The sequence below is a fragment of the Pelophylax lessonae genome, assembly GCF_965119305.1.
Source record: "Pelophylax lessonae genome assembly, chromosome: 3".
In the NCBI taxonomy this organism is placed as follows: Eukaryota; Metazoa; Chordata; class Amphibia; order Anura; family Ranidae; genus Pelophylax; species Pelophylax lessonae.
Window position 1 is genome coordinate 157,572,030 of NC_138770.1, and position 16,636 is coordinate 157,588,665.

Sequence of the window (16,636 nt, forward strand, 5' to 3'; positions counted from 1 at the left end):
GAATTTTCTTCTTATTTAACATGTATACATAGACATTTCATGAAACATTAGGTCATGAATATTTACGTGAAGTCATGGAAAAGTCATGGAATTTTATTGGTGAAAATGTGTATGAACCCTGCATGCTTTAATGATTTTGAGGGGGTGTTATCAAAGAACAAATAATGTATGGTCGAGATCAGATGATTCTGGGGAGAAGTTTGGATACATAGGTATTCCAGGAGAGAGAGGGGACGAGAGAGTTGATTATTTTGATCGTTGCGTTTGAACCAGTTCGTCATGTGTACATAAAGCGAATTGGGGAAAGTTTTGTCTGACATTAAATTAGTTAAGTTTGGGAAGTCCAACAAGGAATTGTTTTCCAGGAGGTGAAATGCTTTGAACTGTGAGTGGGGCCATTTATGTAGAATTTGTGACAATTCTCGGCCAATAGGAAAGGCAGGGTTATTATTCAATGGGGTGAGGGTACTCTGGTTGGAGGAAAGTTTGCACTTGGAAGAGGCCAAGGAGAAGCATTTAAGGGTAGGTCCAATGAGAGGATGCGTTTTCAGAGTGAGAGGGATATGTTTAGGTGTTAGCCAGGGAGTTGAGCTTAGATCAAGTTGGCAAAAGGACTGTTCTAGTGATATCCAGTCCTTTGATTGAGCGTGTATGTTCCAATCTACGATTCTGGCTAAGTGGCAGGCCCAGTAGTATTGTTGGAAATCTGGGAGGTTGATCCCTCTCTTATGTTTGGGTTTAATCAGCTGATCATAGCTAATCCTTGGTCTCTTCTGGCTCCATAGGAAGTTGATACAGAGGGATTTCATTTGTTTGAAAAACGAAGGGGGGGGGGGGCGGAGATGGGCGCTGCTTGAAAGATATAGAGGATCCGGGGTAAAATATTCATCTTAAGCAGAGCTGCCCGACCGAACCAAGATAGGAAGGTGCTGTTCCATCTTTTAAGGTCTTCTGCTATGGCTTTCTGAATGGGTGAGTAATTGGCTTTAAATAGATTCGTAAGTTTGGGGGGGAGGTGAATGCCCAAGTATTTGATCGCAATTGGATCCCATTTAAATGGAAAGTTTGCTTTGCAGTTTCTTAGTGTGGCTTCCGGTAGGGAGATATTAAGGGCTTGGGATTTATTGAAATTAATTTTAAGGTTTGAGAGGATGTTAAAGAGGTGGAAGTCTTTGAGCAAGTTGGGGATTGAGATAAGGGGTTCCTTGAGAAATATGTCGTCTGCAAAAGCAGCAAGTTTGTATGTTTGGTTGGAGATTTCGAGCCCTTTGATGTTTTGGTTGGCATTGATACATCTAAGAAGAGGTTCGAGGGTCAATATGAAAAGGATTGGAGAGAGAGGACAGCCCTGTCTAGTGCCGTTTTTGATAGGGAAGGCGTTTGACAGGTGACCATTGACCCTCACTTTAGCTGAGGGCGAGTCATAGAGGGACATTATGAGGGATATCAGCCTTGTTGGAAGTCCAATATGATGTAGTACCGCTTATAGGTAGTCCCAGGCCAACCTGTCAAACGCCTTCTCTGCGTCCAGTGAGAGAAAAAAGCCTTGGGATTTAGATGAGGTGAGCCAGTGGTGTAGGTTAATTGCTTTGGTCGTGGCTGCTCTTCCGAACCATGAAAAAAATTTAGTATGCCATTGTTTCAAGTCTAACTCAATTTAAGTAATGGGATAAAATTTTTAGAGTACAGAGTATCCAAACTCGGGGTTATCCAAACACCCAAATATTTCAGGGCCCCTGTGGCCCATCTGAGAGAACTTTTTTCTCTTAATTGTGACAATTTACTTTCCGGGACATTTAGATTAAGTACTTCCTATTTCGAAAAATTTATACGAAAATTTGATACATAACTATATTTTTCAAACGCTTTCATCAAGTTCGGAATTGTAATCAAAGGTTGTGTTACATAAAATAACAAATCGTCTGCGTATGCCGCTACTTTGTACGTGTTCTCCTTAACTCTCATCCCTTGTATTGATTTGTCCGCCCTTACTTGTCTCAAAAAGGGTTCTATCGTCAAAATAAATAATAGTGGTGACAGCGGGCACCCCTGTCGTGTCCCGTTTTTTATAATTGGTTCCGATAAGAGATGGTTTATTTTGATCCTCGCTGTTGGGCAATGATAGCGCGATGCTATCCATCCCATCATTTTAGGGGGAAAATTCACGTCTGCAAGTTGCCATTAAAAAGTCCCACGCTACTCTGTCGAAGGCCTTCTCCGCGTCTGTCGACACGAGAAGGCCCTCGACATTTCGCTGTTGGGCATGATGTATTAAATTGAGCGTCTTAATTACATTATCTTTAGTCTCTCCTCCCACTACAAAACCCACCTGATCATCCATTATTATTGTCGACAAATTAGGTTTGATTCTATTGGCCAAGACTTTAGAAAACAACTTCAAATCAGTATTTAAAAGAGAGATGGGTCTATAGTTAGCGCATTCATATGTTGATTTCCCTGTTTTGGGAATAACTGATATATGTGCATGAAGGAATACAGGTGAGGTCTGTAGTGGTTCTGTAAGGGAGTTCAAAGCCGGTACTAATTGAGGTATTAAAAGATCTGCGTATTGTTTATAGTATGCAGAACTAAATCCATCAGGGCCCAGGCTCTTGTTTGGTTTAATATCTTTTAGTGCAAGGCGCAATTGAGTCTCGGTAATGGGTTGATCCAGGTCATTAGCTACTTCCTCTGTGAGTGTTGGAAGCCCACTGCTCGTCAAATAAGCTGCAATGTTAGCCGCTCTATCTCCAGAGAATTCCGGGGTTCTGTGTTGTGGCGCAATATTATATAGTGCTGAATAAAATATATGAAACTGTGCTGCAATTTTTTCTGCTGCTAATTCTATTTTACCGGATACATTCCTAATCCCTGTTATAATATTTGAGTTCTGGGCTGTTCTAAGCGCCCTTGCAAGATATCTACCACTGTTATCTCCATGTTCATAGTAGACCCCCTTACGTAGAAAAAATAGCCGCTTAGCTTTCGCCTCAATTATCTGTTGGAGTTCTTTGCGTTTCTGTAGCAACTCTGTTGCGACGTTTATTGACAGAGATTTTTTATGTGTTTTCTCTAGATTGGAGATTGAGTGGATGAGAGTTTGGATCTTTTTTCTCTTTCTTTTTTCCGTTGTGAGCCCAACTTAATGAGTTCTCCCCTTATGACACTCTTATGTGCTTCCCATCTAACCATCGGGGTAGTCTCTTGTAGCGTATTCAACCTAAAATATGATTGTATGTGTTGTATTATCTGGGTATTAATAGTTGGGTCAGCAATTAAATCTGCATTCAATCTCCAATTGAAAACTCTGGGTGTATTAGTTTTTAACGTCACAGATATTGGTGCATGGTCCGAAAGGACCTGTGTCCCAATCCTTGCATGTGATATATTATTTATGTCACGTTGTGAAACAAATAATCGATACGTGCATATCTATCATGTATTGCTGAATAATGGGTGAAATCTCTACCCTCCGGGTGTAGAGTTCTCCAGGAATCTACCAAAGTTAATGATTGGATTAATTCTTTTATCCGAGTAAGGGTCTTATAGTGTATGCATGAGCTTTTATTTGAAGTATCTTGTAATGGTTGAAGAGGTATATTCATATCTCCACCCATTATCACCCGTCCCTTGGCAAATCCTAAGAGCATGTTTACCATTTTTTGGCAGAACCCCAGTTGTGACCTGTTCGGGAAGTATACACTCGCTAGGGTAGTGGGTATTCCCGCGTAAACTCCTCTCACAAATGCATATCTCCCGTTCAGGTCCACCAAGGACGTATCAACCTGGAAACCCGCCCTCTTGCTAATCAATATTGACACCCCCTTTGTTTTATCTATAGGGTTGGTTGCGTGAAAAACCGTAGGGAAATATGCTGACGTCAATTTCGGAACACTAGTTTGTTTAAAATGTGTCTCTTGTAAGAATACAAAGTGTGGTTTAGCTTTTTTCAACTCCCGAAGTACAAAATGTCTCTTCTCTGGTAAATTTGGGCCTTGTACGTTATGAGATATTACCGTAGCATGTTTACCCACCGAATTATAGGTCATAGTTGCTACTTCGTTTATACCACCTATATCCGACCTCGGTGCCTCCCTATGCCCTCCAACCCTTCAAAAAAATGGGTAGGGAAAGGGACGAGAAAAAGAAAAAAAAAATTTAAGGTGAAGACCAATGAAAAAAAAAAATCCCACTGGTGTAGACCAGTGTTAGGTAAAGTTTTTTATAGTAAGCAGTACTCTACCATAAAGAAGTATCAGAGTTCCAAATTCACAGACTAAACTAAATGTCTGTGATTAAGCTTAAAAACGGGGGTGTTACATGGTTCTTAATTTCGAACCATGCAATACCCCTTGCTATTTTATATGTAGGTTTAAGCAAAAACCCTAAATAAGTAATGTTGTTTAAGAGAAAAAAAAAACCCCACTTTAAATGCTAGATATTAGCACTGTATCACAATTTATATTGATCTATAACGCTTGGGGAACGGCTCCCTCAAAAATGCTTATTAGGAGGTGGACGAATTGAAGAAAAGATATGTGCTAAAAAAAGGGGGGGGAGGGAAAGGAAGACCTCCAGCATTCACTTATTTTACAAGTACTACATGCCCTATTTATGTACCATCCCCCCTCTTTTCCCCTTAATTAATAGATGCTGGAAGAGAAGTATCTTCTTACATCTTTTAAACACAATTCCCTTAATATTTTGTACATCAAACAAATTAAATTCATCTTCACTTATATGAAAAATATTTCCAGCCTTATAAATATATTAAAAAAAAAAAAACCCTAATAGGCTAATCCAAAAATTCAGAGGCAAAACAACAAAAACCACCAAAAAAAAAAGGAAAAGGGGGGGGGGGGGAAGAGGAAGACCTCCCCCGTTCACTTATTTTACTAGTACTACACGCCCTATTTTTTCTTAATAAGTTAATAGATGCTGGAAGAGAAGTCTCTTCCTTCATCTTTTACACAAAATTCCCTTAATATTTTGTACATCAAACAGATTAAATTCATCTTCACTTATATGAAAATTATTTCCAGCCTTATAAATATATAAGAGACCTTAATAGACTAATCCAAAAGCCCAAAGGCAAAAACAATTAAAAAAAAAAAAAACCCCAAAAAGGGGAAAAGAAGAATTTAATTTCCCATTTCTCCTTCTCGTCTTCCTCCATGCTTGACTATTTCACATTATTTTTTTATATTGTTCTTGCTGCAGAATGTTTTTATTTCTACTTTCCAGGTCTCGCACTTCTACTCTTCTTATTCTGAGGTCTTTTTTCTGGTGATTGGACAGGCGAGCGCCTTAGTTGCTCATTTAACATGGGTAGCTTATATTCCTGATACCATTCCGAAAGTTCCACTATTGGTAATTGTAGACCTTCGCAGAAGTCTCTTAAGTCATTAGGTGATCTGAGAGTTTGCATTCTACCTTGTAGAGTCACAGTTAGCGCAAAGGGAAACCGCCATTGGTATTTAAATTCTCTTTCCCGCAACACTGTTAGGAGGGGACGTAAGGCTCTTCTATTTCTCAAAGTGATCTGAGAGAGATCTTGAAATATCTGAACCTGTGCGTCTTTAAGTTTAATTTCTTCTTTTTGTCTTGCTTTAGACATAACTTCCTCTTTCAATTGGAAGCTTTGAAAGCAACATATAATGTCTCTAGGGGGCCCACTGTCTATGCCCTTGGCCCGCAATACTCTGTGTGCACGTACAAGATCAATCGTTGCGTCCTCGTGTCTCTCCAACAATGAGTTAAACATCTTTTGTAATGTTTGAGGTATTTGGTCTTGTACAATATCTTCCGGAATGCCTCTGATTCTAAAGTTACAGCGTCTCCCTCTATTATCTAAGTCCTCCAGACTTTTTTTTTTTTTAATCAAACGAGTCTTTATTGTACAAGTATCCGTAAATAACAGTAACAGAGGAATGCAGTGAATCACAGTCAATGAAGTGAGCAATTCAAGGTACATCTGAACATGAGTATCAAACAGGGCGTAATAAAATAAAAGAACAAAAACAAAACACAAACATGAACAGTGCGAAAAGTACGCCAAGGAGGCGTCTCCTGTGTGGAACCAAGTCCAAATATAAAACATGAAGACCGAGGCATACAATAGCTGGTCGACAGACCACCTGCACAGCACAACATAAGAGGGGAACCCAGACTAAACACACGTTTCCGGGGCCTGCGTCCATCTGTCCCATATCTTATTAAATTTTGTGGGGCAACCCCGATGCGTGTACAACAGCTTCTTGTAGGGCACAACAGTATTAACTTCCCTAAGCCAGTCATGAAATGTGGGGGGTCTATCACGCATCCATCGGCGCGCTATCAATTTCCGGGCGGAGAATAAAGTTTCGTGCAAGAATATAGTAGTAAATTTATTCATACTGGTATCAGGAAAAATTCCCAATAAGCACGGTTTGGGGAGCAGGGAGAGGGGGGAGCCCATAGTGTCATGAAGGAATTTAACTACCTGAGTCCAGTAACCCTGGATTTCGGGGCAGCTCCATATCAGATGATAAAAAGTACCCCGCTCTCGGCTACACACAGGGCAGGCGTCCGTGGCGTCTCGTCGGTATTTGGCAGTCAGCAGGGGGGTAAGGTATGCCTTATGTAAGATGTAAGTCTGGGTGAGTCGGTCGGACAGTTTAGGGGAGACTAATTTACAGGCATCCAGAGCGTCACTCCACTCGTCATCCTCCAAGGGACCCACATCCTCCTCCCACTTAGTCTTAGATGCATACGCAAGGACCGTGGAGGCCGGCTCGTGTAGCATAGTGTACAATATCGAAATAAGATGACTAGGATTCGAGCAACTGACCACCTCAAGTACTGGGACCGGGGGCAGAACCGGCACCGGTTGAGGGAATTGCGTGTGGAACGCATGCCGCAGCTGAAAGTACCGGAAGAGCATAGTACGCGGGAGGTGAAATCGAGCGGCCAGGGACTCAAAGCTCCTAAGCGTCCCATTCGCAACGATATGGGTCAGAAAAATAATACCGTGTCGAACCCACACATGCACATCAGGGATAGTTCGGAATTCAGGGAGGGACACGTTGTTCCACAGCGGGGTATATTCATGGAGCCCAGGGAGAGCCAGTTTGCTGGAGACAACGTCCCACAACCTCCTGTATTGGTATAGCATTGATGCCCGACCATCCCTGTGATCCGCTCCCCGGATCCCTGATACAATAAGAGAAAGGGGGTCTGTGAGTGCATGGGTCCGAGTCGGTGCCAGAAGTGCCAGAAATCTATCCCTATCAGAGGAATTATAATGGAAAAAATGAGACAGCTGCGCTGCAATATAATATAGGTTAAAATCAGGGAGAGCCAAACCACCCAAATTGGTAGCGTTCTTCAGCTTCCGCCAGGACAATTTGTGCCTGGAGGTTCCCCAGACAAACGGTTTGAGGAGAGACTCCAGCTGGAGAAAATAACGGAGCGGAAGATAAATTGGGGAATGCCACAGCACATAAAGCAATTTAGGAAGCAACACCATTTTTATCAGGTTAACTCGACCCATCACCCCCAGCGGTAGTCTAGTCCACGTCTGAGTCCTCGCTTTAATCATAGTAAGGAGGGGAAGCAAGTTGTCCGACACATAGTCTGTCGGCCTCACCGTGACCTGAACCCCCAGGTATTTAATGCGATCTACTCTGCACAAGGGGAACTCGGGATTAGAAGGGAAAGACGAAATATCGTCAATAGGTAAAATCTGGGACTTGTCCCAATTGATCTTCAGACCAGAAAACTGGCCATATCGACCAATCAGGGAGAGTGCAGTATTCAACGAGGGCCCCGGGTCAGCGAGAAACAGCAACGTATCGTCAGCGTACATACTGATTTTCTCCTCCAGGGGCCCAACGCGGAGACCTCTGATACCCGGGTGATCCCTAATAGCAATAGCCAAAGGTTCGGCGACCAGGGCATACAATAGTGGTGACAGAGGACAGCCCTGGCGTGTCCCTCTACTCAGAGGGAAACTATCAGACGTCCAGCCGTTGGCCAGCACCCTAGCCACCGGGGCCTGGTAAAGAACCTGCACCCAGCGGACAAACCGCGGGCCAAAGCCATAGCATTCCAGACATCTCCATAGAAATCTCCATTCCACAGAATCAAAGGCCTTGGCCGTGTCTAAGGATACAACTACCCTGGCTCCCACATTGTCATGAGTGGCCTGTAAATTCATGAATAGCCTTCGCAGGTTGAATGAAGTATTGCGGCCAGGCATAAAGCCCGATTGATCAGTGTGTATTAACGAGAGAATAATCTTGTTGACCCGAGTAGCCAATATTTTCGCCAGAATTTTAACGTCTACCTGGAGGAGAGATATCGGCCTGTAGGACTCAGGTCGTTGCGGATCCTTGCCAGGCTTGGGTATCAGGACCACCAGAGCCTCCCGCATGGACGGGGGTAGGGAAGATGTCTCAAATATATCCTCAAACAACGCTAGTAGGCGTGGGGCAAGGTCTTCAACATACATAGAATAGAATTCTATCGGGAGTCCATCCAGGCCGGGTGACTTAGCCCTTGAGAACTGTGCTATGGCCTCCGAGACCTCCTCCACCTTGAGCGGGGCCTCCAAGGACTCAACCTGCTCGGCAGTCAATTGAGGAAAGGTCACCGAGGCCAAAAAGGCGTCCATGATAGAATCATCCGCCGGGGCCGTGGAAGTATAGAGGTCCTGAAAAAATGCCCGGAAGGCGTCTGCCACCAGTTTTGGGTCAGCAATTAGGGTTCCCTGCGCGGAACACAAACGAATCACCACAGGGGGCCTATCCTCACAATGAACCAAATAAGCCAGGAGTTTACCCGCACGCTCCCCGTGTTCAAATAATTTCTGTTTCTGGAAAAACAGCTTCCTACGGGCCCTATCATACTCCAACTGTGTCACCACTCTAGTGGCTAGTTTATACTGTGCAGCTCCCTCCTGCGTAGGAGCCGCCTGAAAGGCCCGCTCCGCCGCGGACAGATTGCTCAGGGCCCTGTGATAGCTCTCCAAAGAGTCGGATTTGAGTTTGTTAATTGCAGCCGTCAAGTGGGACCGGACATGGATCTTGAACGTTTCCCAGACCACTAACGTGGACGCAGAGTGAATATTGTCTGTAAAAAACTGTCGCCAAACCGATGCTAGATCCGCCTCCACTGGGAGAAGCCCAAGCCAATGGGGGTTGAGCTTCCACGCTGGGAGGGGGCGGTTACTGCCAAAACCAATCTGCACCCAGTAGGGGCAGTGGTCCGATAGCCCACGAGCCGAAAACCCAGCATCCACCAAACGTGGGAGGAGGGAGGGGGAGACCAATATAAAGTCTATACGAGACATGGACTGACGAGCAGAGGAGTAACAGGAGTAGGCCCGTCTGTCGGGATACCTGGCTCTCCAGGAATCAAACAGGTTAAATTCCGTCAATAGTCTAGCAAATCTGGTCGTGGTAGGCAAAGGGGATGTCGGAGCTGTCGTGTGTAATCTGTCAAGGGAGGGGTTCAAGGTATTGTTGAAGTCGCCCAACCAGATCACCGGAACATGGGGGTTAGATAACATGAAGTCTAGGCCTTCAGTAAGGATAGTGGATGAGAAAGGGGGGGGGCACATAAAACGCCATGAGCAGGAAGGGCTCTCCGCATAACAACACAGAAAGAAAAACGTATCTACCCTGAGGGTCTACTAGGGATCCCCGAAGCTCAAACTGCACCGATTTGGCCACTAAAATCGCCACTCCCCGGGAATGGGAAGTAAACATGGAGTGGAACGTCCAGCCGATCCACGGGCGTCGAAGCGCCATCTGAAGACGGCCCTCCAGATGGGTCTCCACCAGCACCACCACATCCGCTCGCTGGCCCTTAAGATAGGCAAACACTGCAGAGCGTTTAATTCTATCGCCCAATCCCCGGACGTTCCAGGTAAGAAATTTAAGTTGCGCCATCAAGTACTAGGAAAGATGAGTGGCATAGGAGCCTCGGGGGTCCCGTTCGACGCGACATAATAAAGGTCATAAAGTGCATTAAATGAGTAGCCTCGGTCAGGCAGGCATTTAACTGTTCCTGAGATAGTGCATCCACACGTAAAAAACAGATCAGAATATTCGATATACATTCCCATAGACATAAAACAAAAATGAACAATAAAGAAAACAACAACACCCCCCACCCCGCCCTGCACCAACCCAAACACGTGCGGGCATACCATTTCCCAGTCCAACCACAGTAAAGACCGGACCTGCAAAACATAGAAACATAATAACAGTACGAAAGTAAAGGAGACAAGCAGGTCCAGTATTTGGCCCAGAGGAACAACAATCTGAGCATAGGCCCCCACTGACCACACAGACAGTGGAGGGGTGGTTGGCGCGTAGCTCTGTCACTCACAGAGCTTGCGGGCGAAACTTCGCTGGGTAGCAAAGCACAAGTGTAGGAAAATACTAGAGAACCAGAAAAAAACACAGAGACAAAAAGAAAAGAGGAAGAGGGGGAAGGGGAGGAAGATATACAGCCTAAAGTCACATAGAGCCAGAAAACCAGCAGAGAGGAAAAAGGGGAAAGAAAGGGAGCCAGAAAGGGGAACATGTATGGTGAAAGAAGAGACGAGAGAGAAAAAAAAGGGGGGAAGAGAAAAAAAAGACCAGGGCTCGCCGGCCATAGTCATGGATAGCAGCATCCGGAAGGATAACTCGAGACATCTAAGAGAAATGTAGAGAAGTCAGGGATAGTTCAGAAGGCAAGAGATGGCAAGGATCAGGGGGTAGGGACGGATGGAGAATGCAGGCATAGGAGGCAAACGAGTCACCATGGAGAACAGCAAGGTCCTCCTCCAGACTGAGTAAAAACCGGAGAGATGACAGGTGGCCGGAGGGTGTATAAGTGAGGCATGTCCATTCAAGCCAGTGATTTCACAGCCACTCCGCAGACGGAGGTGCAGAGCCTCCCTCCATACTGTAGACCAACAGGCAGTAAAGGATATTGGGTAGAGAACAGTCACCAGCAGGCATCAGGGGTAAAAATCGTGCTGGAAGGGAGGTCAGTTCCGAGTGTCCAGGTGTTCCAACCATGATATGACAGCCTCAGGATCATCAAAAAATTGCACCCTCCCCTCCCCCTCAACCCGCAGTCGGGCAGGGAATAGCATAGCATATTTGATATTCTTGACGCGAAGTCTGCGCTTGGCCTCCAGAAAGGTCTTGCGTTTCTTCTGTACCTCGGCCGAGAAATCGGGGAAGATTGCAATCCTCCCGTTCCCAAAGGGGATATTGCCCTTTTCCCTGTTTAGGCGCAGAATGGTGTCTCTATCCCTGTAGTTAAGCATCTTGAGGAGGGGGCTTCCCGGACAAACGGTGGGCACGTTCCACAGTGAATGTGGGGGAGAAGGCCTCCCGGCCATAAGTATCGGTCAGTAGACGTTCCAAAAAGTCAGCCGGGTCCCTGCCCTCAGCCCCCTCAGGTAGCCCGATCAGTCTGATGTTACAGCGTCTCAGACGATTTTCCATGTCGTCTTGTTTGACTAATAGCTGGCTCACCTGAAGTTGGAGGCGATCAGAGACATGCTGCAGGGGGGGCAGGGAATCCTCCACTCCACTGATTCTGTGCTCAGCTTCGTCGACCCGTTCCCGCAGCTTCTGCTGGTCCTGGCGGAGCAGGGATATGTCCATTTTAACTTCCTCAATCTTCGCCGTAAGGGAGGCTTGGCATACCGAGATTGCATCTAAGACACGGGTAGTGTCTGCAGCCACCACGCTCCCCCCCGCTCCCGCCTCGGCGCCATCTTGGGCAGCACTGTCCTTCTCCTGACGGCGGAACTTATCGAGCTTCGCTACGGTGTCTGTAGGCTTCTTCGGCGGCGACATGATACCCGTGGCGTCAGGACACCAGCAGGAAGCTGTAGAGCCAGAAAGTAGGGTCCGAGATGCAGGATAAACGGGGTAATAGGATATTCAGCCGGCGGAGCTCCGTGCACTAGCTTCCTACTTCATGCCGCTCCAGGCCACGCCCCCAAGTCCTCCAGACTTTTAGTGATCTCAATTAAATGTGCCGCATGTGAAACCGCTATGTGTTCCAATCTCCCAATTGATCTGTCTCTCTGGGCACCCACCTGCTCCGCTATCAGGAACTGCTCAAACAGTTTAAGAAAGTCTGATTTTAAATCAGTGATGGCCGCTGAGAGTGTAGACTTAATGTCTGCTGCAATGTTATTCATTGCGGTAAGTGTTAGAGGCGGGGTCCTCCACGAACCCTTTGCTTACCCCTTCCTCCGTTGAGAGTTGGGAGTTCTCACTGCTTTCCTCCTCTCCGTCTGTCAGCGCCATTTTGTCCATCCTTATGCCGCTCTTAGTGGCTGTTTGTGTCTTAAATAGCTCCGAGATGTTTCGGTTAGCCATAGCCGAGGCTGTGCAGTGTTGCTTGCTACTCTGTGCGGGGAGATGTATGTGGCGGGACACCCTGCCCAGTTCCGCCGCCTATGGAGCCAAGCCACGCGCCTTTGCTTTGGAGCCGTTCACTTCCCGCAGCTCCTCAGTGTGCCGCCTTCCGCATCGTGCATCAAGCCACGCCCCCCTGCGTTGTGCAATTTCAGCTCTATGCCCTGTTTTCTAAACTCTGACAAGCTTTGTGAACTAAGCACTGAGAGCAGATTTGGAGAAGACTGCAGATAGACAGGTACAACTTATGTAGGAGGATTTGTTTCATCTTTGTGTATCACCTGAGGCCAGTCATACTACTATGGAAGGGTTTATAACCACTGTAAATGTTCATTAGGGAAGCAAAGCTGAGTCTGTTCAAGGCCTCACGTGGTTATATTTTTTTGTAGGTGCGACCGAATGGATGCCGAGATGGAAAGAAAATGGCTGGAAAACTTACTATGGTGGGGATGTCGTCAACAAGGGGGACTTTCAGAAACTGGACAAGCTCTGTAAAAAAGTTGATGTCACATGGGTAAGTGATTTTAAAGATGCATAGTCTAAAAAAGAAATTGCAGCTGCTTATGTGGATAACTGCTAATCACCGACATGGTGGGGAGATGGTGTAGTGGGGTGTGTGTGTGTTTTTTTCTTTTTTCTGCTTTGGTGAAAAGGGCGGGGGGTGCTGGCGGTGGTAAAATTCCCAGTGACACATGCTCAGTGACAACTGCTTTAATTTTTTTTTTTTTTTCTTTCAGTCTCTGGAACAATAGTGAAAGGAAGTGTTTATGCATTTGCTACTTTGCAACAGTTTAAGAATTTAAAGCTAAATAAACTGGCCTAAACATTTCTTTCCATTGTCCCAAAGACCCCCCTTCCCATCCCAGATACAGTATATGCTTTACTGAGATCTGGTGACCAGGGAATCTGTTTACATCCAATGTTGAAAGACTCCCTTTTTGCTGTGCCTGCACATTACAGCCCTGTAGAATTTTTTATTTTAGGAACTCTATGGGCCTGTACTGTGTGGCCAGAAGAGGAAGCCTTTTGCCGCTGGATGTAAACGTAGGTCATGTCTGCTCGATCTAGGTATAAATATAAATCTGTGAAGGATGAGAGAGAGAGTTCAGGCCATTTGCAGAGGGGTTAAAAAAAATAAAAAATCAATTTACTTTTCTCTTACGTCCTCTGACAGTCGCCGCCCACTCATACAGTCTTCACTACTGGGTATTCGTTTTATCCACAGGAGTAAGCTAGGCAGAAGATTTTGTTAGAAACATTCACAAAAACTTTTCATAGACATACCTATAGGGGGCTGTCCCTCTGGTCCAATACCCCCCTGCTAGCCAATACCCCCCTGCTAGCAGCATTCCCAATTCAGTTTGTCTTTTGCCTAGTTAGGAGTAGGCAGGCTTCCCTTGGCTGGGGCTGCAGTCTCAGCCTTTTCTTAATTTTTATTTCTGCTAAGTGATTTTTCTTTACATTTGATAGCTTTTTATTTGTTCCTGCGCTTAGTTATACTTCAGAAGACTACAGCGTTTGCGGAGCTAGGAATCGCACTGGTTGTACTAGAGCCTTACAGAATCCCAGTCCGCCATCGAGCATTAGCAGGCTATGCATACGCCCAGGCCTTGCAAACGACCTGTCCCTGTCCTCGGGGACAAAGCCTGCAGAGTGGCTACTTCGCTAGGATGTCTCAACTGCGGTACGCCGCGTGTTGCTAGCGTCCTTTTCGGCTGACGGCACCCCCACCCATAGTGGGAGGCCTTTCGTGACAGAGTGGCACCTACGTTTTCGCTGGATCGGTGAGTACCATGCTACCCCTCTGTCTATGGCATTTTCTGTCGGGGGGTGTATGTGGGGCCTCTGTTATGGGGATGGCAGTCTATTTGGAGTCTGTGATATCCCCCTCATGTCTGTCTGTATGGTTCCTGTGTGTCCCTCACGGTCCATGCGGGGGTGCTGTAGCGGTCCTGCAGCGGTGTGGGGGGTTTGCGGGGGTCCTTGTGGTGCTTGTGCAACTTTTTTGGGGTACAGACATGTTTGTGGGGGCCGCAGCGGTGTAAAATCGCAGGGCCGCCATTTCGGGTGTGGGCAGGCTGTTTTGGCCTCATGTAAGGGCAGCAGCCATTTTCTCTGTAATGCTTGGCGCCCTTTTCGGGCGCCATCTTTAGTGTGGGCTATGTATTTCCCAATGTGCTCGGCGGCCATTTTCTCAGAGCCTCCCCCATAGACTTACATTGGCAACCATTTTCTTGTTGCTCAGACCTATGTTCGGCCTCTTGTGGTGTGACATAATTTCCTCTCTCCAAGCACTCAGATCGAGCTGGCAGCGTGGTATTGTATAGATACACTTCTGGGGGGCTTTTTCTGCTCAGTGCTTAGTAGCACAGGCTAGTCACTCATTGCGGTGGGAACCGCCGCTATCGCCAATTTAAAGGGCCAGTGCCATAAAATTTCCAAGTGTGTTTTATGGAGTCCCAGGATAGCAAATTCCCCCCAGCTCTGGTGGAGGGTTCAGGTACTTTTGAATCCTCTGCTATAGTCTCACTTACTGCTGCACTTGCGACTTTAGCGTCCAAAGTGGATCTGTTGATGTCTGAGCGGGCTTCAAAGAAAAGGCCCAGGCTTTCTCAATCTTCTGATTCGGCGCTATATATGGTTGCCACAGACAGTACCCCCTGAGGGGTCTCAGTCGGATGAGGAGGGGGAGGATTCCCCCTCCGGGTTGGCCTGAGAACGCGCTGCAATGACTGCGCTCATTAGCTCTGTTAAAGACACGCTACATTTAGAGGATGAGCTCCACCCGCCGGGTAAGCGGTCTTCCTTTGGGACCCACAGAACCCAGAAGTCGGTTCCGGTGTTCCCCTGTCCTGCTGAGTTTCACGAAACAGTGAACGAACAATGGCGCAATTTAAAGAGCAATTTCTCTGTCGCTCATTGACAGACGTAGTCCTCCTTGATTAATATCAACTCGGGTTATACTGCCCTCTACAGGAGTAGGACTAGACAGGAAAGAAAACGTTCTGGCCACACCCTAGGGGCAGTCCCAGAGGGTATATCCTCTCACTTCCTGCTACAGCAAATCAGTTTTTTTCTGTCTAGTTAGGAGTAAGGACCTAGATTCCTTGCTAGGGTCTTCGGTCCTGGCAAGATTTTTTTTTTTTTTTTTAGAAATACTTTTTTAGACCGCTTTTTTTTTCTCCAGTGTTCCTGTGAGATCTTCAAGCAAGTACGCTGAAACTGGGCGACGGGCTGGATGTTAAGATCCAGTGGTCACCCCAGTTCAGCCTACGAGCGCGTGCAGGCCATAGCTCCGCGCTGGGTCGGCCGCGACATAGTCCCACTGGACGGGGACTGACCCTGCGAGTTAAACGTCTCGCCTGGACGCCAATGACCAACAGAGTCACGGCGTCCGTATTGGTCGACAGCCCCCCCACCCCGGTGGAGAGGGGTTCTGTCAGGAGTTGGCGCCTGCCTGGTTCCGGTATGGTGAGTAGAATGTTCCCCCTCTCCCCCTGTCGGGTGTGTTGGTGGACGCGGGCCCCTCTCTAGGATGGTCGGACACTCAGTTTCTGGGTCCCCCCTCTATCCTAGAACAGGTCACAGATACCCCAATTTGAGTGTGATTTTTGTGAATAGAAACCAGGAGGCTTGGTTTGGGAGCTGACTATCTAAAGTCACTATATGACTGTAAGGGTGAATGAAGTCAGTGGCAGACTACTAAAAGGCATTACTATTGAGGTATAGAGGTATCCTACCTGTCTAGTGTGTACACAACCGATGCCTATGCCTGAGTTACTGCAGCCACAGATCGCCATCCCTCCAGAAAGCCGGTCACTTCCACAGGCCACACAGCCTCCCGCAGGCCGCACAGGCCGAATGCACACATCCCGCAGGCCGCTGCTAGCTTGCAAGCCGCCGCTATCCTACACAGGCCGCCGCCATTTTCCTGCAGATTGCACGATGCCGCCATATTGGCGTAGCCTCGTGTCTCCAGCATGGGGGCGGCCATGTTTGAGGTGACCAAACACCTCGTGGAGTAATTGGGAGGCGCCGGAAGGCGTGTAAAGGGGCGGAGCCGCCTCCTTGGCCCAGGGAAAGCAAGCCAAAGACTTCCTGTCTGTAACAGACAGTGCTGGAAGCAGGTTGATAAGAAACTTCTGTGCATCAGGTGAGCCTTGGGGTCTCTCTCTCTCGCTCTCTCTTTCTGAGGGGTCCAAGCAGGTAGACTGAGGGGC

General features: G+C 46.9%; 1 protein-coding gene across 1 annotated transcript in view; it reads left to right on the forward strand.

The window, feature by feature from the left end:
- The window catches only part of LOC309548909 (ribonuclease H1-like), a gene marked incomplete at its 5' end in the record, with an annotated part of 80,088 nt that overhangs the window by 45,850 nt on the left and 17,602 nt on the right, over positions 1-16,636 (forward strand). Inside the window, one exon of the mRNA XM_082248834.1 lies at positions 12,806-12,930. Coding sequence (XP_082104960.1) covers positions 12,806-12,930 — 125 coding nt within the window. The remainder of the gene's footprint in view (positions 1-12,805; positions 12,931-16,636) is intronic.